We start from the raw sequence: 22,242 nt of genomic DNA, 5'->3' as shown, positions 1-22,242 counted from the left end.
CCTAAATTGGCATTTTAACATACTGGTTTCTAATTTTTATTTCTTTAGTTTATTTTGATTTGTCACTCAAAACTGAATATGATAGAGATAATTTACAGGGAAATAATTATAAAATCACATTTAAAAGATTTTAGAATTTCCTCCTTGGTTCTTTTTGGTTTTCTTGCTAACAAACCATTACCTATTTTTCTGTAGATCTTGTTTTGTCTTTAGTTTACTTTTGCAATTTCCCAAACCAAGCAACATTCAGAGAGGTGTATTAGAGGATTTAAAATTTAAATGAAATAAACCTCTCATTCCTCATAAACAGCACTATGGCATATACTATTTTGTTTCAGAATCTCAGCCTATCGTGGAGAGTTGCTCACTTTAAGCAACTCCCAGTTTGTTAATCTCACAGTTGGTGGCACATCCTTTAACATGCACGTGCTCCTCACGAAAATAACGTGGTTGGCAACAGTGAAGACTGGCCTATTTTTGCTTTTGATTTTTCACTCAAGGGCCCCAGCCTCCTTAGTGAGAGAGGTGGCCAATTTCCATCTCACCAATTACTTTGGGAAGCACTGGCAGAAACCCAAGATAGTCGGCACCATATTTATGATTTATCCCAGAGATTTTTTTAACACCCCTCTTAAATTGGCATCCCAGTCTGTTGCCTGGCTGGCCCATTGCTTAATCGTCTCCGTCTCAGAAAGCTGTGGAGGAATTGATGGATCTAATCCAGTTTTCACAATGGTATGCAGGACCCAGGAGTTGAACAAGGAAGGTATGGTTTGGGTACATTCATATTGGTTCAAATATTAAAAGTCAATTTTCCATAAGTTTTAGCTGATCTTGGTGGGCATATAGATTCTAGAGCAAAACCTGTTTGGTGGGTTTCTTCACCTCGCTATTTGTAAACAGGTGAAACCTGATTATAATGAGTGTCAGAGGGCAGCCGTAGCCTGCAGGTTTAATAGTGATGTTGACAGCTATGTAATTACGATGCAGTTTTATTATAGTGCATTTCATATGTATAATTATAATGAAGTTTGGATAATTTAGAAAAATGACTGATCCTGAGCAATGTCAGGTCATCTACAATCTGAACTTCACCTTTGTGTTAATTAAAGCAAAACCTTCAAATAGAACTGGAAATGAAGGGTCACACCTGGTGAAAAGACTCCCCCACTCTGGCTTCCAGTTTGTTGACTCATTGTGTGTACTTCTGTGGAAAACTAAAAACTTTATTGACTTAGTACTTCTGGGTTCAAGATCACGCCTCTTCTCCACCCTCCTCACCCCACCCCCAATTCTTCCTGGGCACAGTCTGCTTTGGATCTTAAAATGTCTCTGACTAGGACTGAGGGTTGCGAATCAAGAGTAGGGAGTGTCGGTAGTTTTATGTCTTGATGCCTGAAAAAACAAAGCCTCCTTCAAACGCTGAAGAGAAATGCACATGATCACATTTTGGAATTTCAAATGGGAACATATAGTCTGAAAATGAAACAGAATATTTGAAATCAGGACTGCCTCAGAAAACTTGCATAATTATAGCTATCATGTATTTTGAGCACTTACTATGTGCCAGGCACTGGGAAAAGTACTTCTTTTATACATCATCTCATTTAATTCTTTCAACAACCTGAAGAGGTAGGTCCTAGAACCCCCATCTCTGTAGATGAGGAAAATAAGGCATAGCAAGGTTTAGACTATTTGCCCAAGATCATATAGCAATCAAGTGGCAGAGCTGGGAATCAAATGCAGTTCTAACTCTGAAGGCCTTTCTCTTAACCACCAAGGGACACTTCCATTCTCTTAGATGTTCAGGCTCTAAATAATTTCTTTGCAGAAGGGATTCAAAGGTAGGAGCCAAATCAATACTTCCATCTGTGTATGACCTGCACAATTTTTGCCATATCCAAGGACAACATAAATTACAGGTAGGGTGTTCAGACATGCTCTCTCTCATTCCCTGGTGGTGGCAGCCTTCCTCACTTTAGCCTCATCCCCATAAGCCAACCCAGGATCCATTCTTGGCCAGTAAAGTTGGTCTCTGGAAAGTGAACTGCCATGGCTGTACCTACTTTAATCTCATCTTAAGCAATAATAATCATGAAATCATAGGTTGGATGTTAGATGCATTTTTAAATGCACATCAAAATAAATCATGTTTAGGCCCCGTGGCCCAGTGGTTAAGTTCACACACTCCACTTGGGCAGCCCAGGGTTTTGCCACTTTGAATCCCGGGCGCGGACAGGGCACCACTCAACAGGCCGTGCCGAGGCAGCATCCCACATGCCACAACTGGAAGGACCCACAACTAAAAATACACAACTATGTACCGGGGGACTTTGGGAGAAAAAGGAAAAATAAAATCTTAAAAATATAAACAAATAAATAAGTAATGTTTATCTGTGAATACCTAAAATTATCTAGTGTACCACCAGGGAGACATAATGTCTTATAGGAAATCGCTGATCTGGATCATCTTAAGTGACCTTCTAACCTTGACATTCTATGAAACATTCAACCTCTAAAAGTAGTTCAAAAAGGTTGAGATGGGTTTGAGCAGGATGGCACTATGCCAATCCTTGCTCATTTTCCTCTCTTGCAGGCTCCAGTCTCTGCTTACCTGTCCTTCATTTTCTGTGAGATTTTTCACAGCTTTTCAGAAGAAACTGTACACTTTCAAGAGAACAAGCTGCTTCTATTTCCACAACTACTGATCTTCAACCTCCAGCTCAGGTGTCACATCCTTAGAGAAGCGTTCTTTGACCACCCAATCTGAAGTAACCTCCTATAATGTTACCCTGTCTTATTTTTCTCTTAGTACTTATCACTATTTGAAATCATCTTGTCTGTTGACTTGTATACTGCCAGTCTCCCTACTAAATCATAAGCTCCGGGAGGTCCCTGGCGTTTAGCATAATGCCTGGCATGTGGTACAGGCTCAAGGAGTATTTGTCAAATGAATGCACATGATGAACTAGGGATTCTAAAGTTAGGATAGAGTTGTGGAGCTGATGAAACAGGCAACATAAAGAAAGCTGAACTTTGGGTGATGTAACTTATCCAGCAAGTTAAAGTGGGCAATGACCTAAGGAAGGTGTAAAACTGTCCGAGGTACTTACACCACTCATTCCTTCTTGAGTACTTACTGTGTTCAGGGCATTGTGCTAAGCTGTCCCTTGTGGACTGGCTACTATTGAGCTCTGGGGCCTATGCCATTAGTAAGCCCCAGTTCCATTCAGGTAACTCATGTTTACTGAGTGACTACTGTACGTCAAGCACTATTCTATGCTGGGAAACAGCAATAAGCAGGACAAAGTTCCAGCCTTCTAGAGGGTCCAGTCAGGATCAGGCACACATCTTTATATAGTTCTTTATCTCAGATGGTGTTTCCTAGTGATCCTTTACCTTTCTAGCAAAACCAGATCTCTGCTCTCAAGGTGGTCCTAGAATAATCCATCCTGACCCTCTTATATTTATAACAGCTACCATCCATGTATTGAATATGCATTATGTGTCAGGCACTGTGCTTTACATGCATTATATGATAGAATCTTTCCAAGAACCTCCTGAAGAAGGTACTATTATTACTTCTATTTTATAGAGGAAGAAGTCAAGGCTCACCGAGATTAAATGATTCACCCAACGTCATGTAGTGATTATGTGGTAGAGTGGCTTCAAAGCTAGGCAGAGTGCCCCCTGGAGTTGTGCAATGCAATGAACCTCCACAGTCACTGTCCTTAACCATGAGTGTGCAATGGTGCCTCTTATATTACATATGGCCTCCCTTTACTTAGGAAATCTAGCTGTTGAAGGTTCTGGCAATCCAGGCAGTCTCAGGTATAGGGTTTTCCTGAGGAGCTGGCAGTGAGATATGTAGAAATGTCTCAAGATCTGCCCGTGTGGACCAGAACGTGAGGCACCAGTGGATATATGTAATGAAGTAGTTGCTACAGTTCATTACACTCTAGGAAAACACTGACTCTCAGTAAAGATCAAATTATTGAAGATATAGTTCAAGAGGAAAACAGTATATACTTGGACTTCTTTAATGTGAAAATGATTAAACACAAAGCAATTAAAGAAAAGCTGAGGAAAACAGCCAGTGCATTTGCAGTGAAAATATTAAAACGATATCTCAATATAGGCAACTCAGATTAGGAAAGTAAATATATTTGTGCTATCAGTTTTATCAAGATATATCCTTTAGGTTCAATATAGAACTAAAAGCTATAAAATATATTTTATTTTTACAACGATTCTGCATCTTACTGAAATATATTCATTTGTCTAGTGCCTTTTCAAAGCAATGTTTCTCACCTTATTTCATTTTGGTCTCATAAAAACCTTGTAAGGTAGAGGAGGGAAGGTATTATCTTCATTTTATAAAAGCGTAAATTTATGATACAAAGTGGACAGGTAAGTTACCAAGAACACCAGATTAGCATTGAAGCAGTGAAATTTGGTTCACACCACCAGGGTGCAAAAATGTCACATTTCTTTATATCCCTACAACAAATGAAATCTTCTCTGAGCCTTCCACTTTTCCAGCTAGCTAAAAATTCAATCCCATGGGTTTTAGAGCCCCTCCCTCTGCCAGGGTTGTTGACAGCCCCAGCAAATCATACACAGACCAGAACTTTCAGGGCAGGCCCTCTGCCTGTTGTCTATACTGATATGTTTATCATGCAAATGCACACGGCCTCTTGTAGGTAGATGTGCCAGCTGCTTCTGTGCCACCCTTGGACATTGGTGGGGGGTGTCTTTGCTGAGGTTGGCAGCCTCATGGCCTGGTGTCCAACCTCTCTGAAGTGTACTATGCAACCATTCTCCTTTGAGATCGTGCCTCTTCTTTGGGGCATTAAAAGGGAGGAAGGGTAGTCCTTGCAGCTCAAGAGATCTGCCATTACTCCCATCTCCTCTCTAGTCTTAGACTTCTAGAATTTCTACGTCAGACAGTTTCTGCCACCTCTACTCAAACGTATTCACCTCTTAACTCTCTGGAACAGGCCAACAGAGTTTCCCTCAATGAGTCTAGACTTTTGAAATGAAAAGCTCTAGATTCAGGTGACCTTCTAGGTGCCTGTCAACTTCTGCTTTTGACATGCAACACAAAAGCTCCCAAGACAAGGGAACAGAAAGGCTTGGCTATGTTTTGATTTGTGGGAGGGAAAAATACCTACAGCAGCAAAAACAAATTATAAGAAAATTGGTATCTCAATAACTAAGCATGGCAGAAACTTTGTTACAATTCTTATTGGTAGTTTTTTTGTTTTAGGCATGTTATTTGTAAGTTAGCAGTAACCATGGATCTACATTTTTGCCATTGATTTCAATTCTGTGCGTATTTATTGAACACACAATGCTCCTACTACTGTACTATGTATTGTATGACATATGTAAGGAGAAAAATATACGGTATTTGTCTTTGGTATGTAAGGAAATGAATCCACAATGTGCTCTTTGACAATCTGTTGATGGTAACTTTCAGATCCTACTATCCAAGGAGCTAGGATATTTCTTTTCTAAAGATTATGCCCTTTACAGAAAGTTTCTTCTTTTCTTTCTTTTCTCCTGGCATTCACTCAAGATACACTATATGCTAGTCATGGGGTGAGGGATATAAAGATGGATGACACTGTCCTCGTCCTTAAGAAGTAGAAACTAGGTGGAGAAAGAGACTAGACCAACAACATCAGACTGTCCTAATAGAGGAGGCAATATTTAATTTAGGATGTAAAGGATGAGTTGGAGTTTACTAGAAAAGAAGTGAGGTGGAAAATTCCAGAAAAAAGTAACAGCATGGGAAAAGAATGGGATAAAATTCCCTAAAATAAATATCAGGAAATGAAAGGACATAGCATGCTCAAGGATCTTTAATAATTTGACTAGCGTACAAAGTGTGTGGGGGGTAATGGTGAAAGACAAGACTAGAGAGCTAGTCTGGGATGTGATTGAAAATGTTCCTATATGCAATGCTAAAGAGTTTCAGATTCTTTGTAAAGGCAATGAGAAACCAACCAAAGGTTCAAATAGGGAAGTGACAAGATCAGAATAGCATTTTTTGAATGCTCCTTCTAACAGTGGTGTCAAGGATGGTCTGGAGGAGGAAGAGACTGGAGAGAGAGAGACATAATAATCAAGTGGCTCTTGGTAAGAGTTGATGACATAAAGCAATGGAAGTGAAAATATATTTGAGGTAATATTGATGGACTAAGTGTAAAAAGTGAGGGATAAGTGAGAGTTAAAGATTACTCCCAGGCCTGGGTAATCAGGCAGATGGAGACAACATTAACTGAAATAGGGAATACTCAAGAGGGCCAAGGTTGTGTATAATGAATTCTGTTTTAGAGATGTTGAATTTCAGGTGTCTTTGGGATATCCAGGTGAGTCTAGCTGGTAAGCCAATTGAAAAATCAGTCTGTAGCTTGCTTAGAGAAGTCGGGGTTGGAGTTAGAGATTTGGGAGTGATCAGAATACAGGTGTTGATTAGACCGATGGCAATAAATTTGGAGCAAGATAAAAGGCTGAGGATAGGGGCATGAGGTAGCTGGAGTAAAAGAAGATCCCAAAAGAAACTGAGAGAAGTAGCAATCAGATGAGAGCTAGAAGAGAAAGATGTCATGGAAGACACAGGAGAAGAGTGGTCCTAGAAGGAAGGAGTGGCCATGTGTAACAAATGCAGAGTAGAGGTCAGAAAGGACAAGAACTGGAAAGGCCACTATGAATTGGGCAATTTGGACATCACTACTGGCTTTTGTTAGAGCAGTAGTGACAGCATAAGCCAGACTACTGTGGTTTGAAGGCTTAAGAGGAGATAAGGAAGAGGGAAACTGTATATGAGGCTTGTACTGCCAAGAGGGCTGGCAGTAAACAGAAAGTGAGAAATAAAATGGCAGCACAGTAGGCAAAGTTAAAAGATTGTTTAATGTGGGAGAATGCCTATCGCAGAGTGAGAGTGGAGCTCTGAGAGAAGAGAGGGCTCAGGCAGGGAGTTGAGTCTCAGACAAGGTGAGTGACGATGATTGCCAGTTCAGTACTTCTCAAACTCTGTGACAAAGGATCAGCTTTTTAAATTTCCAATCTGTCACAGACTGGTACTTCTTTAAAATATAACAAAAATGAATTACTAGAAAAAATACAGTGAAAAACAAAGACATTCAAAATACAAGCCCCAGTTTTTCATCATTAGAGTCGATGAAAATACAATTACTTTACCAAATTGCTATAAAATCTCCTAAATTCTTACTCTCAGTTTCAGTGCTTATGTTGTTGTGGTTCAGTATCGAACAGTTTTAGGATTGGAAGGGATACACCACCATACCCTGAGTAGCACTATTCTAGACTATAGGACCTAAAAAGGAGGAAGGAAAGCGCACCCTTTCTTCTGAGAGAGAACAAGGAAGCAAGAAAGGATGGGAGAATAGAGAGAACACTTAGAAGTAGAATGGAGAGTTGAGGGAATTCCCAGCTGAAAATCATTGTTTTGTAGCGAAGTGGGAAACCTGACTTTCTGAAATGAGTAAAGGATGAAGGAGATAGGGTGGGAGGGTTGAAGGAGTGTAGTAATGTGTTGAAACAGCTGTTGTGGGAAATGAGAAATGGAACCGAATAAAGATGTATAAAAGAGTTGTAAAACAATAGAGAGAAGGCCAAGATAAGGTTGGAAATTATAAATTTGTTATGGAGCCAATCAGTTCAACTTTGTGATTTCCCTAGCAGTTTTGCAGCCTCAGAGCAGGGGTGGAGAAACATATGGTGAGGTTCTGGTAATATGGTGGGCTACGTATGCAAACTGACTCTCCCACAGAAAACAACTAAAAATGCTCGAAAAATGCACCAGACATCTTATTAAGTGTTCCAAAGAGCTGAAAAGGTAGTAGGGAATTATAGGCCCAGATCTAAGTGAAGGCAGAGAGATGAAGTTACTTTTTCGGGAACATTCACTCAACTTAATTTAAGCTTCAGAGAAGGATCCATAAGCAAAGTGAAAAGACAAAGCCAAGAGTCTATCCAAGGTGGGGAGTCTAATAAGTTTCCTCTCTAGATAAAATTGGAATGACAAGGAGGTAAACCATCAGTGTACAGGTGAGCCAGAAATAACCCCCTGCACACACACATATACATACTTAAGGGGACTCTGAGGAAAGCAGCCTTGGTACTGATTGGAAGGGGGAGGAAGGCACCTGCCCTGAGAAGTTGTAAACACAGTCTCATCTGATAAAGATTTGCAGCCTAAATTCACATCGCCCAGATGCTCCAAAATACCCCAAGCTCTGAATTTAGTTTAAAGTAGACCCAGACTGGTAGTGCCGCCAGGCACCTAGCAGAATGTAAATACTCTCTGCAGGAAGCCACCGTCATCCTAAACCTCAAAATATCCCCACAAATAACTTTACAAAGACATGAGGAGATCTTAATTAAAAATCACTAAGCATGCAATGAAATGAGGCGCCATACTTAAGATAAATAGGAAGTTCAAATAATGTATATTTAAATCCAGAAATATAAGTAATTATGTTTAAATATAAATGGACTCAATGCTTGTTTAAAAGATTGTCAGACTAAATTTAAAAAATCTAACCATATGCCGTTTATAATAGTTACATTTAAAACATAAAGATACAGAAAGATTGACAGTAAAAGCCACTTCACACAAATACTAACCAATAGAAAGCTAGTACTGCTATATTAGTATCAGACAAAATAGATTTTGAGGCAAAAAGCACTACTAAAGATATAAAGGTCATTTCTTTTCTATAAAAATACAGTCCAATGGGCAGATGTAAAAAAATTAAATTTACATGAACCTAATAATGGCCTTAAAATAAATAAAGCAAAAATCAACCCAATTACAAAGAGAAATAGACAAGTTCATAATTATAATGAGAGATTTTATAGCACCTGTCTCAGTAATGATAGAACAAATAGACCAAAAAAAAAAATCACTAAGTATATAGAAGATTTGAATAACAGAATTAGCAAAATTGATCTAATAGTGTATAGAACACTGAACCCAATGATTGTAGAATACCTATTCTTTTCAAGCCCACAGAGATTGTTCACCAAAATTGACCATATACTGGGTCATAAAGCAAAGGATTAAAATAATATAAATGATATTCTATGATCACAATTCTATTAAGCCAGAAATCAACAACAAAATGATAACTAGAAAAGCTATATATGCTTGAAAATTTGAAAACATACTTTTAAATAAATAATGGGGCAAAGAAGAAACCATATTGGAAATTATAAAATATTTTGAACTGAACTAAAATGAAAATACTACCTATGAAAACTTGTGGGATGCAACTAAAGCAATACTTAGAGGGAAAACTATACCCTGAAATGCTTTTATTTGAAAAGAAAGAAAGACTAAAAATGAAAGAGCTAGGCATCCATACTAAGGAGGTAGAAACAGAACAACAAAATAAGCCCAAAGACAATCAAATGAAAGGAAACGTATAGTGAAGTTGATCGAGGATTAGAGGTTGGCAGAGCAGATATGGTTGAGGGTAATAAATATGAGAGAATTGAGAAAACTAGTAAAAGTGCGGTCAAAATGATTGGTAATGGGGATCAAGCTGAGCAGAGAAGGGAGTGAAGTGGAGGTGGGGAAAGGAGGGGATGTCAGGAAGATTGGAGAATAGGGATGGGTCTAGGAACATGAGGTCACAAAGACATGAGATCACAAAGCAATTTAATGGGAGTAAGGGAGTGGGAGGTGAATACATAGGAGTTTTTGATTCACATAGAATTTTAAAGTGAAATATTCTATATGTGAAAGAGTTTTAATTGAAGAAAATATTTTATGTGTGACCACATAAGTGAGTTGCTGAAATGAGGTGGAGTACTCTTAATTATCTGTTTATAAGTCTATCCTTACTCAATACTGGTTTGTAAGACCTCACAGGATAGGAAACCACCTAACTCATCTCTACATCCCTATTATGGGGCCTGGCACACAATGGATGCTCAAATGCTTGTCTACTCTAATACAGGCACTATGCTAAGCACTTTGTTGTTGTTAGTGTTGTCAAGTCAATTCCAACTCCTAGCGACCCTGTGTACAGCAGAGCGGAACCCTGCCTGGTCTTTTTGTGTCATCCTCACCTTCCAGTGATATATCAGACAATGCTCCGCCACTATTCATAGGGTGTTCATGGCCAATTTTTTCGGAAGTGAGTGGTTAGATCCTTCTAGCTAGTCTTAGTCTGGAGGCTCTGCTGAAACCTGTCTACCATGGGTGACCCTGCTGTTATTTGAAATACTGGTAGCATAGCTTTAAGCATCACAGCAACACATAGCTGCCACAGTTTGACAACTGACAGGTGGGTGGTGTGGTCCCCTGACCAAGAAACGAACCTAGAGCACATTGGTAAGAGTGCTGAATCTTAACAACTAGACTACCAGGGAGGGTGAGCCCTTACACACACTCTTTTATTTAATCCTTATGACAATTTTATGAGGTGTGTACTGATATGCAATTTAAGAGATGAAGACAGTGAGGTTCTGTAACTTGCCTGAAGTTGTACAATGAATGAACAGGTGCTGTGCTAAAGGCCTGAGAGTAGATGTTTACTACAGCCCCAGCCAAGCTAACCCAAAGTAATCACTAGGCCCTGTTGTGATTCTGGAGAGCAAAAGTGTGCTGAAGCAGTAAAAACATCGTGACATCTAAATTTTCACTGGAACCCCAAGGCTGATTATAAAATGAATATCCTTCCTCTTTGCCTCTCAGCTGTCCAGTTCTCTCACCCCATCACTCTTCAATTACCACCAAAGCCCACGCATTTTATCGCCTGTCTTCTCCCTGTGCTCATCATTTCTATCCAGCTCAGTCCTCCCTCTTCCCTGGCTGATGCTGTCTTATCTATCTTCCTATTGATGAGATTAGAAAGAATAATAATTGATGCTTTGAGATCTCAGTGTTTGTGCTTTTCAGGATAGAAGTATTTCTTGACTAATTCATCTTTCTATGAATTGCTTGTCAGTGTACTTCACTGAAGACTTTGTAATGATGACCATCAAAGAAATGATACTAATAATGATAATAATAACAACAACTACTTATAATAGCTCTTGAAACTATCTACAATTAAAGAAAAGCACTTCTTTGACCCAACATTCCTCTCTAGCTACCGCCTCATTTCTCTGCTCCTTTTTGGAGCTAAATGTTTCAACACAGTTGTCCATATACACTATCTGCATTTCCTCACCTCCCTATTTACTTTTCAACCTGCTCTTGTCTGGCTTCTGACCCCTCTCCTCCAATGAAACTACTCCTTTTATCGCAACAAGCAACCTCCATATTGCCAAATCCAATAGACACTTCTCTATCCTCATCTTACTTGAACTCCCTACAGCATTTGACTTAGTTAACCATTCCCTCCATCTTAAAACGTTTTCTTCCTTGGATATTGTGACAAGATACTATTGGTTTTCCCCCACCTCACTGGCTGCTCTTGTTTAGTCTCCTTTGCAGATGTCTCCTAATATTGTGCTATATTAGGACTCAATCATGGGTCTTCTTCTCTTTTTTTAAAATATTCCTTCTCTATGCCATCTCATCCAGACAATGGCTTCCAATACTATCTATATGCTGATAACTCCCGAATTTATTTCTCTAGTCAAGACTCTCATCTGAGCTCATGACATGCATATTTAACTATCTACTTGACATTTCCGTTTGGATATCTAACAGATACCTTAAACTTACTATGTCAAGAACTCCTGACATCCCCTCAACCAGCTCCTGCCCATATCTTCTTCATCTAAGTATGTCACCACCACTTATTCAGTTACTTAAACCAGAAATCTAGGCATCATCCTTAATTCGTTCCTTGACCTCACCTCAATGACATATCTATCAGTAAGTCTTATTGACTCTATCTCCAAAATTTATGTAGAATATCTCCCTTCATTTCATCTTAACTGCTACCACCTAGGTCCGGGCCTGTCCTGGATTATGGAAGTTTCCTGACTGGTCTCCTTACCTCCTCTTGTTCTCCTCTAGTATATTCTCCACAAAGCAGCAAAACTGATCTTATTAAACCCTTCAGTGGTTCCCATTTGGCTCTTTGAATAAAAGGCAAATTCTTTGTTATGGCTATGCATGATCTGCTCTTGCACATCAATAAGTAAATAGAAGACTTGAACAATACTGTACACCAACTAAACCTAACATACATTTATAGAGCATTCCACCCAATAACAGCAGAATATGTAATCTTCTCAAGTGCATGTGGAGCATTCATTAGGATAGACTATATGCTAGGCCAAAAAACAAGCCTCAAAACATTTAAAATAATTGAAATCAAACAAAATATATTCTCTATGACAAAGAAATGAAATTAGAAATAAATAACAGAAAGAGATTTTGGAAATTCACAAATATGTGAAAATTAAACACCACACCCCTAAATAACCAATGGGTCAAAGAAAAAAATCACAAGGGAAATTAGAAAATATTTTGAGATGAGTGAAAGCAAAACCACACCATACCAAGTCTTATGTGTTGCAGTGTTATGTGTGCTTAGAAGGAAATTTATACCTGTAAGACCTTCATTAAAAAACAAGAAATATCTCAAATCAATAACTTAACCTTCCACTTTAGGAAACTAGAACAGAAGAGCAAATTAAACCCAAGGCAAACATAGGGAAGGAAATAGCAAAGATTAGAACAGAGATCAATGAAATGAAGATTAGAAAATGATACAGAAAATTAACAAAAATTGGTTCTTTGAGTAGAATAGCAAAATCAACAAGCCTTTAGTTAGACTTACCAAGAAAAAAAAATAGAGAAGTCTCAAATTATTAAAATCAGAAATGAAAGAGGGGACATTACTATATTCTTTATAGACATAAAAAGGATTACAAAAGAATACTATAAACAATGTATGCCAACAAGTAGATAACCTAGATGAAATGGACAAATTCCTAGAAACACACAAACTACCAAAACTGACTCAAAAAGAAATTGAAAATCTTACTAGAGCTACAACAAGTGACGAGATTGAGTCAGTAATAAAAAACTCCCAACAACAAAAAAAGTCCAGGACCAGATAGCTTCACTGGTGAACATGACACTTTCAAAGAAAATTAACAACAATTCTTCTCAAACTCACCCCAAAAAATAGAAGAGGAAGAAAACCTCCCAACCCATTCTATGAGGCCTGTATTATTCTGATATCAAAACCAGACAAAGACATCACAATACAACTCAGAACAATATTTTTTACGAATATAGATGCAAAAATCCTCAACAAAATACTAGCAAATTGACCCAGCAACATATAAAAAAGGATTACACACTATGACCAAATGGGATTCACCCAAAGATTGGAAGGTTTTTTTAACATCCAAAAATCAATTAATATAATAAACTATATCAACAGCATGAACTACAAATATAACATGATCCTTTCATTAGACACAGAAAAAGCATTTGACAAAATCTAACCTTTCATGATAAAAAACGCTCAACAAATGAGATATAGAAGAGAGCTTCCTCAACCTAATGAAGAGCATCTATGAAAACCTCCCAGCTAACATCATACTTAATGATGAAAGACTGAAAGCTTTCCTCCTAAGATGGAGAACAAGACAGGGAGGTCGGCTCTCACCAATTCTTTGCAATATTGTACTGGAGGTTTTAGCCAAAGCACTTAAGCAAGAAAAAGATAGCCAGATTGAAAAGGAAAAAGTCAAAATAGCTATTTGCAGATGACATGATCTTGTATATAGAAAATACTAAGGAATCCAATTTAAAAAAACTATTAGAATTAATAAACGAGTTCAGCTAGGTTGTTGGATACAAGATCAATATACAAAAATCAGTTGTGTTTCTATACAATGAACAATCCAAAACTGAAACTAATGAAACTATTCCTTCTACGGTAACATTAAAAAGAATAAAATACTTAGGAATAAATTTAACGAAAGAAGAGCAAAATTATACTCTGAAAACTACAAAACATTGTTGAAAGAAAGTAAAGAAGACCTTAATAAATGGAAGGAAATCCTATGTCTATAGATTGGAAGACTTAATATTGTTAAGATGTCAATATACCTCAAATTTATCTACCTTCAATGCAATCCTTATCAAAATTCCAGTTGGCTGCTCCTCAGAAACTGACAAGATAATCCTAAAATTAATATGGAACTACAAGGATCCCAGAATGGGCAAAACAATCTTGAAAAAGAAGAACAAATTTAGAGGAATCACACTTCCCAGTTTCAAAACTTATTACAAAGTTACAGTAATCAAGACAGTGTGGTGTGGCACAAGGATAGACATATAGATCAATGGAATAGAATCAAGGGTCCATAAGGAAACCCTTACATTTATTATTGATTGATTTTTGACAAGGGTGCTAAAACCTTCAACAGAGCAGGTCAACAGGGACAGAGGAGTCTTTTCAACAAATGCTCCTGGGACGACTGATTATCCACATGCAAAAAAATGCATTTGGACTCCTTCCTCACACTGTATACAAAAATTAACTCAAAATGGATCAAAGACTGAAATATAAGAGCTAAAATTATGGAATTCTTAAAAGAGAACATAGGTGAAAATCTTCCTGACCTTGTATTTGGCAATGGTTTCTTAGATATAATATCAAAAGTATAAGCTACAAAAGAAAAAAATGAGAAATTGGACTACACCAAAATTCAACGTGTTTTTGCTTCAAAAGACTCCATTAAGAAAGTGAAAAGACATCCACAGAATGAAAGAAAATATTTGAGAATGATAGGCCTGATAAGGGATTTGTATCCGGAATATATAAGGAATTCTTATGACTGAATAATAAGAAGAGAAATAACTCAATTTAAAAATGAGCAAAGGATTTGAATAAACATTTCTCCAAAAAAGATATACAATTGGTCAATAAACACACGAAAAGATGTTCAACATTGTTAGTCCTTAGAGAAATGCAAATCAAAACTGTGATGAGATACCACTTCATACCCACTAGGATGGCTACAATAATAATTTTTTTAAAAAAATAAAAGCAAGTGTTGGCAAGGATGTGGACAAAGTGGAACTCTCATTCACTGCAGCTGGGATCTGAAAATGGTGCAGCCAGTTTGGAAAACAGTCTGCCAGTTTCTCAAAAGGTTAAACATGGAGTTACCATATAACCCAACTATCTGACCACTAGGTATATACACAAGAGAAATGAAAACATACATCCACACAAAAACTTGTACAGGAATGTTCATTGCAGCATTATTCATGATGATGTAAAAAGAAACAACTGAAATGTCAATCAGTTAATGAATGGATAAACAAAATGCAGTATATCCATTTAATGGAATATTGTTGTTGCTAGTGGATTCCAACTTGTAGCAACTCTGTGTACAGCAGAGCGGAACCCTGTTCGATTTTTTTTTCACCATCCTCTCCCCTTCCAGCGCTATGTCAGACAATGCTCTGCTGTTATTCATAGGGTTTTCACGGCCATTTTTTCAGAAATGAGTGGCCACATCCTTCTTCCTAGTCTGTCTTAGTCTGGAAGCTCCACTGAAACCTGTCCACCCTGGGTGACCCTGCTGGTATTTGAAATACTGGTGGCATAGCTTTCAGCATCACAGCAACAAACAGCCACTGGGGTATGACAACCGACAGACAGGTGGTATGGTTCCTTGACTAGGAAGTGAACTCGGGCTGTAGTGGTGAGAGCACCAAATCTTAACCACTAGACTACCAGGGCTGGCTAATGGAATATTATTCATCCATAAAAAAAGAATGAGGGGCTGGCCCGGTGGCGCAGCGGTTAAGTTCGCACGTTCTGCTTCTCGGCGGCCAGGGGTTCGCCGGTTCAGATCCCGGGTGCGGACATGGCACCGCTTGGCATGCCATGCTGTGGTAGGAGTCCCACATAGAAAGTAGAGGAAGATGGGCATGGATGTTAGCTCAGGGCCAGGTTTCCTCAGCAAAAATGAGGAGGACTGGCAGTAGTTAGCTCAGGGCTGATCTTCCTCAAGAAAAAACAAGAAAAAGAATGACATACTGATAGATGCTACGACATGGAGGAAACTTGAAAGCATTATGCTGAGTGAAATAGGGCAATCACAAAAGGACAAATATTGTATGATTCCATTTATATGAAATGTCCAGAATAGGCAAATCTGTAGAAATAGAAAGTAGATTATTAGTTTCCAGGGGCTGGGGGAGTGGGAGAGAGTGGAGAGTGACTGATAATGGGTGTGGAGTTTCTTTTGGGGGTGATAAAGGTATTCCAAAATTGATTACGTTGATGGTTGTTGCACAACTCCATGAATACACTAAAAACCATTCAATTGTAAAATTTAAATGGGTGGATTGTATGCTTTGTGAATTATCACAATAAAAAGAAGAAAGAAACAATCAGAGATGTCTGGGGGAATCATAGAGCAGGGTGTAGCATGGAAAATTTCAAGCTCCTTAGAAAAGCCATATGCCACCCAGAGGCATCTACCGTAGAAATGGCAGCATGAGGGTTTTAGAGAGAGGCCTGTCAAGTGGCATGGAAGAAATCCAGAATTCCTTATGGGGTCCCGTGGAGGATGCAGAAGGCAGCTGAGAATTAAAAGGCCCCATACCCCCCAGGCACTTGCTGTAGCATAGAGCGAACAGCCTCAAAGTCAGAGGCTGGATGGAGGATGTGGCTGAAGTTTAGAGGGTTAGCAGCCCCCTAGGAGATGAGGTGTGAATTCTGGACAGTAAGTAAGGAGAGACGGCTGAACTATCTGATATAATCATTGTGAATTGTCCATGCTGACAGAATAAGCTGTAAATTATTGACATTTAAGCAGTGGATAGAGTGAGGCAAAATGAGCTCGACTTCAGCCAGGATCCAGCAGAGGTTACAGGGCTCAGATTTCCCCTCCTCACTGCCATGAGTTTGAATTTTAAATAGAATATTTGCACAAAAGGGACTTTTCATTCAGAACACATTTTTATATTTAAATTGACAACGTTAATCTTCACCCTGCCCAACCTGTGCCATTAGGCAACTGGAATAGGTGCTCCAGAACATGATGATGTTAGTTATAGAAAACCAACTGTGTGTTTATAATTAAATTTGGAGGTGGGTGCAGTTATAGTACATACATTTTCATACTCCATTATATACACAGAGGATAACAGACGAAGTCTTTAAGGAAGAGAGAAAAGAGAAATAGAAGTAAAGATTGTCTAAACTATGATAGACACCTTCATGATTTGGTTGCTCAAGATTCCTCTAACTGCCCCAAATAATAGTCTTTTTAAGATTTTTTTTCTCCTTTTTCTCCCCAAAGCCCCCGGTACATAATTAAATATTCTTCGTTGTGGGTCCTTCTAGTTGTGGCATGTGGGACGCTGCCTCAGCGTGGTTTGATGAGCAGTGCCATGTCCGCGCCCAGGATTCGAACCAACGAAATACTGGGCCGCCTGCAGCGGAGCGCGCAAACTTAACCACTCGGCCATGGAGCCAGCCCCTCAAATAATAGTCTTTTTGATTTCTCCTCCCTAAAAAGCTTTCCTTTCCAATCCACAACTAGTTATCTTTGTTAATTCTTTCACGTTCAGTATAGGTATTAGCATATCTAAATCTCATTAAGGAGTTTGCATAACTTTGTCTCAAGGAAATAAGTAGCAAAACAACACTCAATTCTTTTGCACTCCAGTTGACAATAGAAGATATAAACGAAACAACTAGAAAATCGTCCAAAGGAAATCATGGTACTCTGGCTCATTAACGTGTTCATCAGATCAAGAAAGGATTCAGGAGGCAAGTATCTGTTTTGTAATCAGGAAAACAAAAGCTGATTTATCAATTTGAATTGAAAAGTAGGTTAAGGATTTCAGTATTTATTCACATATTCATTCAAATATAAAAGGGAACTCATCACCACCATGTGTTATATGTGTACAAGGTTAGATCAAAGTGGTGGCTAATAATATTACATTCCACAGTTGTTCAGGGATGACAGTTGAGAAAGTTTGATGACAGAGGATAAAAATAACACTTGTTTGGGCATAAATGGAAGTTTTTTTTCATTGAACTATGTGAACGTTCCTCATCTTACCCACACCCCCAGAAAACTAAGTAATTTTGCAACATTAACAAATGCTCACTACCTTATCAAATTATAATTATTCTTTTTTTCTGAAATGAAAAATAACTATACTGTGAACATGGGAATAAACTGAGGTAATGATAAAATAATCAGTTAACTAGTGGATTTAATTCAATTTCCAGTTTTACCACATGGTAAAGAATGTGCCTAACCTTTGTTCAAGTAGCTTTTCAAAAGCTTATAACAAATCACTTGACAAGAGTTAGTTAACAGCAATTTGGAGGCAGATGCAAAAGCAGAAATGCTTATGGTTTGAATGTGCTTTGTTGACGAGGAGACTATGGCCTATTTACTTTTGTGTTTTTAAAGAAACATGAAATCTTTAGCTCCCTGCTTGATAGTCAGTTACAAAAAGCAGAAGGCATCTTACCGTTTCCTCTGGAGGGAATTATCACTACAGTCCAGTATCAGCAGTGGGTAGAAACACATGTGCTCTATCATACTTTGACCTTTACACTCCAAGTCAAGAGAATCCTAGGCAAGGTCAGTTTTCCCATCCACTGTGCACTTTGTGTAGATGTTAAAAAAAAATTTTTTTTCACAGAATTTGATCCATAGATTTCATTCACGTTTGAATGAAATATGTTTCTTTCTATGCTGGTGACTTTGCAAGAAAACAAGGCCAGGAGAGGCATTTCCTCAAAGGCTAAAAAGAGGCATTACCACCACAACTACTACTTGCCAGGGGATTTGCAAAGCATCTTGAGGCTCAAGATGGGAGGCGAGCCAGCCTCAGGAGAAGTTAACACGGAGAAAAAGGTTAAAGTGTTTTTCCCCCTTTTAGCCAGCCAATACAACAACGTACTTCAAATAGTAACTCGTAGTGATCAGGTAATAATGTATTTTCTCAATCATCGTGTTTGGGTTTGCCTATTTCCTTTATGCTTGTGAGGTTTGGAACTGGAATTTAAAATCCTTTGGGGGAGCTATTTTTGTAGTTCAGCTGGGATGTCCTTGTCTTAGGGTTTCCCATTGCATCAGTCCCTTAGCCTGGTACGATAGCCATGATAGTGCTTTGTCTTTTAGATGAAATGCAGAACTGAGGACATGACTACTGGTGCTTATTAAAGATTCCTTGCTATTTTCACAAGAGTAGGGGCGTTAGACTCTTGTCTACTGGCCAAATTCTAAATCGGGAGATTACATTCTGCCTTCCTAAATTCCCCCAGCAGAAGCAGCCATCCATGGTATCCTACTTCGCTTCCTCTGCTAAACTGTTGTGTGATGTCATTAAATGGCCCCGGTTTTCTACTCTAGAAGTGTTCACATCTTAGTGGAATGGTGAGTAAGTCGGTACCTACTGTCCGACTGTATTTGACCCAATTTCAAACAAATTAAAAGGTAGACTCTGATAATTAAGAATAACGTATAAAACAAAACAAAGCACTCTAACAGTGTACTAGTTGTCATGGAGCATTCCTTTTTAAACCAATCTGCTTTCTCTTCTGTAACATAGCCAAAAAAAAAAAATGAATGCATTTTGTTTTACTCCACTAGTGGTTGACAATGAATTATTTGCCTCAAACAGGAGGATAGTTCTAATAGTAATGATGAGGTTTGAGAGGGTGAGATCACATATCACAAACCGCTTAACCAATCTCTTTTGTCTTTGAGTTGCATCTAACTATTTTAGACACTTGATCTATTTCACAAAATGTTTTTAAGGAGATTCTTTATCTTTCCTTGGTAACGTTTTAGTGTTTCTCAATCTTTCCATAAAAACTAAGTTCTTATTTTTGTTTAACCTCCGTTCCACCTACTGTGATTTAATGTCACCATCTTTTATACATCACTAACCTTGCTATCACATATTGGTAGTGAGAGGCAGTATAGCACAATGGAATCAGACATGCCTGCGTTCAAATCCTGGCTCTGTCACTTTCTAGGTGTGTGATGTTGAGCTAGTTACTTCTGAGGTTCAATTTCCTCATCTGTAAATGAGCAACCTCAGGGGGTTACTATGAAGATCAAAGGAGATAATATATTATTTCCAAGGGTTATGGGGTAAGATGAGACATGGTACCCGGCACCCAAAAAGTGCTCGATAAATAATAGGTATTTATCTGGTTATGTACATAGATCTGACTTAATTCACAAACTCCTTGAGAGCGGGAAGCATACTTCCTGGATTTCAACATAAATACGGTGTTGTGCATATAGTATGGCACAGAGGCTCAATATTTATTGAATGAATAGACGTTTTTGTTTTCCTGAGTGGAATGACCAGCCCTCAACTATTTATAAGATCCCACACATTTAGCTCAAAGGTGAAAAAAAATCAATCTTCTGATGTCTCCAAATATGAAGATACCTGACTTCCTCTAGATGTTTTGGCATGGTATAGACAACAGAAATAACTTACACTTTCTTTTTCTATCAGGTTCATTTCTGTGAATTTTCACGTTTGGTTATTGTCTTAGGTGCCCAGAATGGGACTGACTCAATCATCCGCCTCCTCATCCATCCAAGCATTCTTTGAGAATTTTTTTTAATGAATACTAACAACTATCTAATTATATACCTGAACAAAATCTTTCAGCTTGTGACTAAGTACACTACCTGCCCTATTTACCTGTAAGATCTGTGCTGACTACGGATATATGAATAATTGCTTTGTTCCCAAGCCAAAACAAACACAAAAACCCCTATAACCCATCGCCGAAAGTTCCAGAGGAAAATTAACGTCTCTGAACCAGCGAGGTGTTGATTAGCACTTTACTTTTTGCCTTTAAACTTTTTCATGGGGCTGGGAGGGAAAGTTGGAGAACAAGTAGAGGATATACAGATTCAATTGGGCTTGAATATCTGTCCATAAGGAAAGAATCTTCTCTTTTACCATAATCTCGGAAAACCCCTGGTGCATGCTTAGACTCGTATTAAAGCCACCGCAGTGTGGCCATTTCGCCGACTGCTTTGTACACGCTTTATAGGCGCGGGCTCAGGTGTGGAGCTCCGAGCACCTGCTTGCGCACACTCTGGCAGTTCCGAAACCAACGTATTTGAGGCCGGTGGCTCAGGTTCCACATAACTCGGCTCAAGTGTCACTAACACTATGTGCAGCGCCGGTCATCGAGCTGTGCTTTGGGACTTGAACACTACTTCGGACTTTCTTCTTTTCTCCCCCACTCCCCGCCACTAGTTCCCCTCCTTCCTCCCCGGCTGTGCCCACCTCCTCTCTTTGCTCCCACTCTGCTTTCTCGTTCTCGCTTCCTTCTCCTTCCTTTCCACGGGGCTTCCCGTCTTTCATCCTCTGCCGGCCGCAGGGCTGGAGGCTGCGGCTCGGAGGAGGCGCGAGTCCGGCGGGACAGGCACGAGGTGCCCAGTCGCGAAAGCCCGGGGCGCGCGCCGAGACGGGGGCGCGCGTGGGGCAGCCGCGTGGCCGGGCCGCCGGGCCGGGGAGCGGCGCGCGCGCGCCCCAGGAGCCCCTGGCGCGCCCCCGGCGGCCGGGGCCGCAGCGTGCTCGCCCCCGCCGCCAGCTCGCCTCACTTATGGGTCGGAAGCGCTGCGTGGGGGAGACTGTTACAAGATGGCGGCGGGTTGCTGCGGGGTGAAGAAGCAGAAACTGTCCAGTTCGCCCCCCTCTGGCTCGGGTGGCGGTGGTGGCGCCTCCTCCTCCTCCCACTGCAGCGGAGAGAGCCAGTGCCGAGCCGGGGAGCTGGGACTAGGAGGCGCCGGTACGCGGCTCAACGGGCTGGGAGGTCTAACCGGAGGAGGTAGCGGCAGCGGCTGTACCCTCTCTCCCCCTCAGGGCTGCGGCGGCGGCGGCGGGGGGATTTCCCTGTCGCCACCTCCGAGCTGCGGAGTGGGGACCCTACTTTCCACCCCGGCCGCCGCCACCTCTTCCTTGCCCTCCTCGTCGTCCGCCGCCTCGTCCTCCTCGCCCGGCTCCCGGAAGATGGTGGTGTCAGCGGAGATGTGCTGCTTTTGCTTCGATGTGCTCTACTGTCACCTGTACGGATACCAGCAGCCCCGGACCCCCCGGTTCACCAACGAGCCCTAGTGAGTACCGTGCCCTCCGCCGCCCTCTCCCTTGCGCTCGGGATGGGGCTCAGAGTTGAGGCAAAGTACGAGTCCGCCTGCCCGCCGGCGGCTGCCGCGGTCCCCGGAGCCGCGCGAGCTCAGTCAGGGCGCCCCGCGCTT

The 22,242-nt window shown here is 40.0% G+C and overlaps 1 protein-coding gene across 1 annotated transcript in view; it reads left to right on the top strand.

Moving 5' to 3' along the window:
• The first annotated feature begins 21,508 nt into the window (after positions 1-21,508).
• Positions 21,509-22,242, top strand: part of AMMECR1 (AMMECR nuclear protein 1) — a 107,520-nt gene continuing 106,786 nt past the window's right edge. Inside the window, exon 1 of the mRNA XM_008532590.2 lies at positions 21,509-22,101. Coding sequence (XP_008530812.2) covers positions 21,629-22,101 — 473 coding nt within the window. The 5' untranslated portion in view covers positions 21,509-21,628. The remainder of the gene's footprint in view (positions 22,102-22,242) is intronic.

The sequence above is a fragment of the Equus przewalskii genome, chromosome X, assembly GCF_037783145.1.
Source record: "Equus przewalskii isolate Varuska chromosome X, EquPr2, whole genome shotgun sequence".
Taxonomy (NCBI): domain Eukaryota; kingdom Metazoa; phylum Chordata; class Mammalia; order Perissodactyla; family Equidae; genus Equus; species Equus przewalskii.
Note: the sequence above shows the minus strand (reverse complement) of the source record. Positions and strands in the feature narration are given on the sequence as shown.